Below are 2,168 nucleotides of genomic sequence, written 5' to 3'. Positions count from 1 at the left end.
CTTCACGCCGTCATGATCCCTCTGGGCGTGACCTTGCCGACTACGCTCTCAGGCTACCTCTCCTCGACGCCCAAGACGGCGTCCAACAAGCACCAAGCCGCGTTCCGCTACCTCTGGCCCGAGCTCCGCGCCTGCGTCTGGTTCAACGTCTGGCGAGTCTGGAACGATCGCGTCTTTCGCGCCGACCTACCGCTGCCAAGTCCATGGACGATTGCCGTCAAGGCGGCACGCGTCGCTCAGCTACACTTGCACCACAGCCTCGTACAAGAGCCCGAGCAGCCTGCTCTTTGTCGGCTTCTCCGGCTCCTCGCCCAACACGAGTGGCCGCGACGTCACCTCGTCCCGCGGATCGCGCTCCTGCCTCCGACTGCCTAAATCAAGTCCCTCAACCGAGTCCACACAACGAAGAAAGTCCGACAATTTTACTTAGCATAGTTTTATCTGTAGTAATAGAAGACCCACTTCAACAACAACATCAGCGCACACGCTGTTGACGCCAGGAGACCCTAATGCAATGCTAACATTACGCTGTTATGCTGTTATGCACCTAATGTTCTTACTCTGTAGATCATCAATTATTCACTGGTTATATCAACTACACCAAGCTATATCTTACTTCTCTACGGCGTGGAAGTCGAGTGTAGGACAGCGTTCTGGGCCCTGGAAACCTGTCCGAAAGCTGGCGGGTAGCCATCTGGACTTGGTGAATCTTGTAGAAATGAGTGTGTAAGAACGCCACTGTAAAGTGTGGAAGTCATTTTTCACACGAATTTGAACAGAAACTTCGCTTGATCGTGGCTGGTCATGCAATTTAATTATAAAAATACAGGGGTCCCACATTCTTTTTACAGAATTTGTAAAAAGAATGTATAAAAACATTTTTTAAAAGTGTGGAAAACAGTTTGCACACATCTTTGTACCACATTCTACACTGGATCTGCGATCGTGCTTCTTTTTTCTTTACAAACGTGACATGTTTACAACATGAATTTAGCACACGTTTTAAACAATGCAAAGGACTGGCATACAATTGGGCAGCGAGCGTGAACGTGGACGACCATCATCGACTTGACACCGCGTGGGACGAAGCCATCGCCTCACCGTTCGTCCGCCGTGCCTTGCTGCCTCACTATTTCATTTGCCAACTATGAAGCGCTCGCTCTTCGGTGGCGCCATCTCGTGCGACGTGCCCAGCGGCTTTGCCGACGTGAGCGAGTTTCGCCAAGTGCCCGACAACCAAGAGGTGTTCGCCGACGCCGCGACCGACCGCTGCGTCATCATTGAGCTCCTGCAAATGGAGGACACCATTGGTGACAGCGCCACTGGTGTGTTCTACTTTAACGAAATCGCCGACTCGAACGCGTGCGCGCCGACGGACCGCCACGTCGCGCAAGCGTTTACGATGCCCGCGTCCGAGGTGCATGGGCTCCAAGTCCCTGCGCACATTGCTGTCGGTACGCAGGCCGTCGCCAAGTACAAGGAGGCCGCCAAGAACGTGATTCAAGTCTACGTGTGCTGCCTGCGCCTCCCGCGCGCGACGACCGACCTCGTCGTCTCGGTCACCGTGCCCATCTCTGTGGACCCCAACAGCAGCAGCCGCGGCCACGTTCCCACCGACGTTGACGAAGGCTCGGTCTTTCTTAAGGCCATCTTCCGCTCGCTCGCTGTGCACGATTGGGACCTCTTTCAATAAGCCTTTAAATACGCTGTCGTGTCTTTTTGGTGAAGTGTCGACGGGTATAAGTAGGTTCTACGCATCTCGAATGGCGAGGTGAACGCCCCGCTCGAGCACATCGGCCGCCGAGAGGGTGCTTGGGAGGTACACAAGGTGCACGACTTCGGTGACGCCCGCGGTCGCAGCATCGGACACAACCGTGCGCAGCAGGGGCAATGGCACCGTGGACGGGGCGCGGCAAGTCGTCGCAGCGTCGTCGAGTCCATTTGATGCTGGTACGGTACGCGGTGCAAAGTGCAGTAGGAGTGGGCCCGTCGTCGCCGACTCTGGCGTCGGTGCTTGCAACGTGTGCACACCGGTGGCATCGGGCAGCCAGGACGCACCGACGAGAACGACGCCGTCGACATGGACGCCACCTGCCGACCGGTCCTCAGTCGATACAATCGTTGCCTCGAGCGCTATCGTGTGCAGCGGCTGATTGAGGCTCTTGGCG

General features: G+C 56.0%; 2 protein-coding genes across 2 annotated transcripts in view; one reads left to right on the top strand and one right to left on the bottom strand.

Moving 5' to 3' along the window:
* Nucleotides 1-1,147: 1,147 nt before the first annotated feature.
* On the top strand, nt 1,148-1,716 carry SPRG_17826 (hypothetical protein; the record flags this gene model as incomplete). Its single annotated transcript, XM_012357275.1, has 1 exon — nt 1,148-1,716. One exon carries the CDS (start codon nt 1,148-1,150, stop codon nt 1,691-1,693), a length of 546 nt encoding a protein of 181 aa, XP_012212665.1. The 3' UTR covers nt 1,694-1,716.
* A 34-nt stretch (nt 1,717-1,750) lies between these two features.
* Nucleotides 1,751-2,168, bottom strand: part of SPRG_22390 (hypothetical protein) — a gene marked incomplete at both ends in the record, with an annotated part of 1,199 nt that continues 781 nt past the window's right edge. Inside the window, one exon of the mRNA XM_012357274.1 lies at nt 1,751-2,104. Coding sequence (XP_012212664.1) covers nt 1,751-2,104 — 354 coding nt within the window. The remainder of the gene's footprint in view (nt 2,105-2,168) is intronic.

Source organism: Saprolegnia parasitica (assembly GCF_000151545.1).
Source record: "Saprolegnia parasitica CBS 223.65 unplaced genomic scaffold supercont2.826, whole genome shotgun sequence".
Lineage (NCBI taxonomy): Eukaryota > Oomycota > Saprolegniomycetes > Saprolegniales > Saprolegniaceae > Saprolegnia > Saprolegnia parasitica.
The sequence above is the reverse complement of the archived record's forward strand: the minus strand, read 5'-3'. Positions and strand labels throughout refer to the sequence as shown.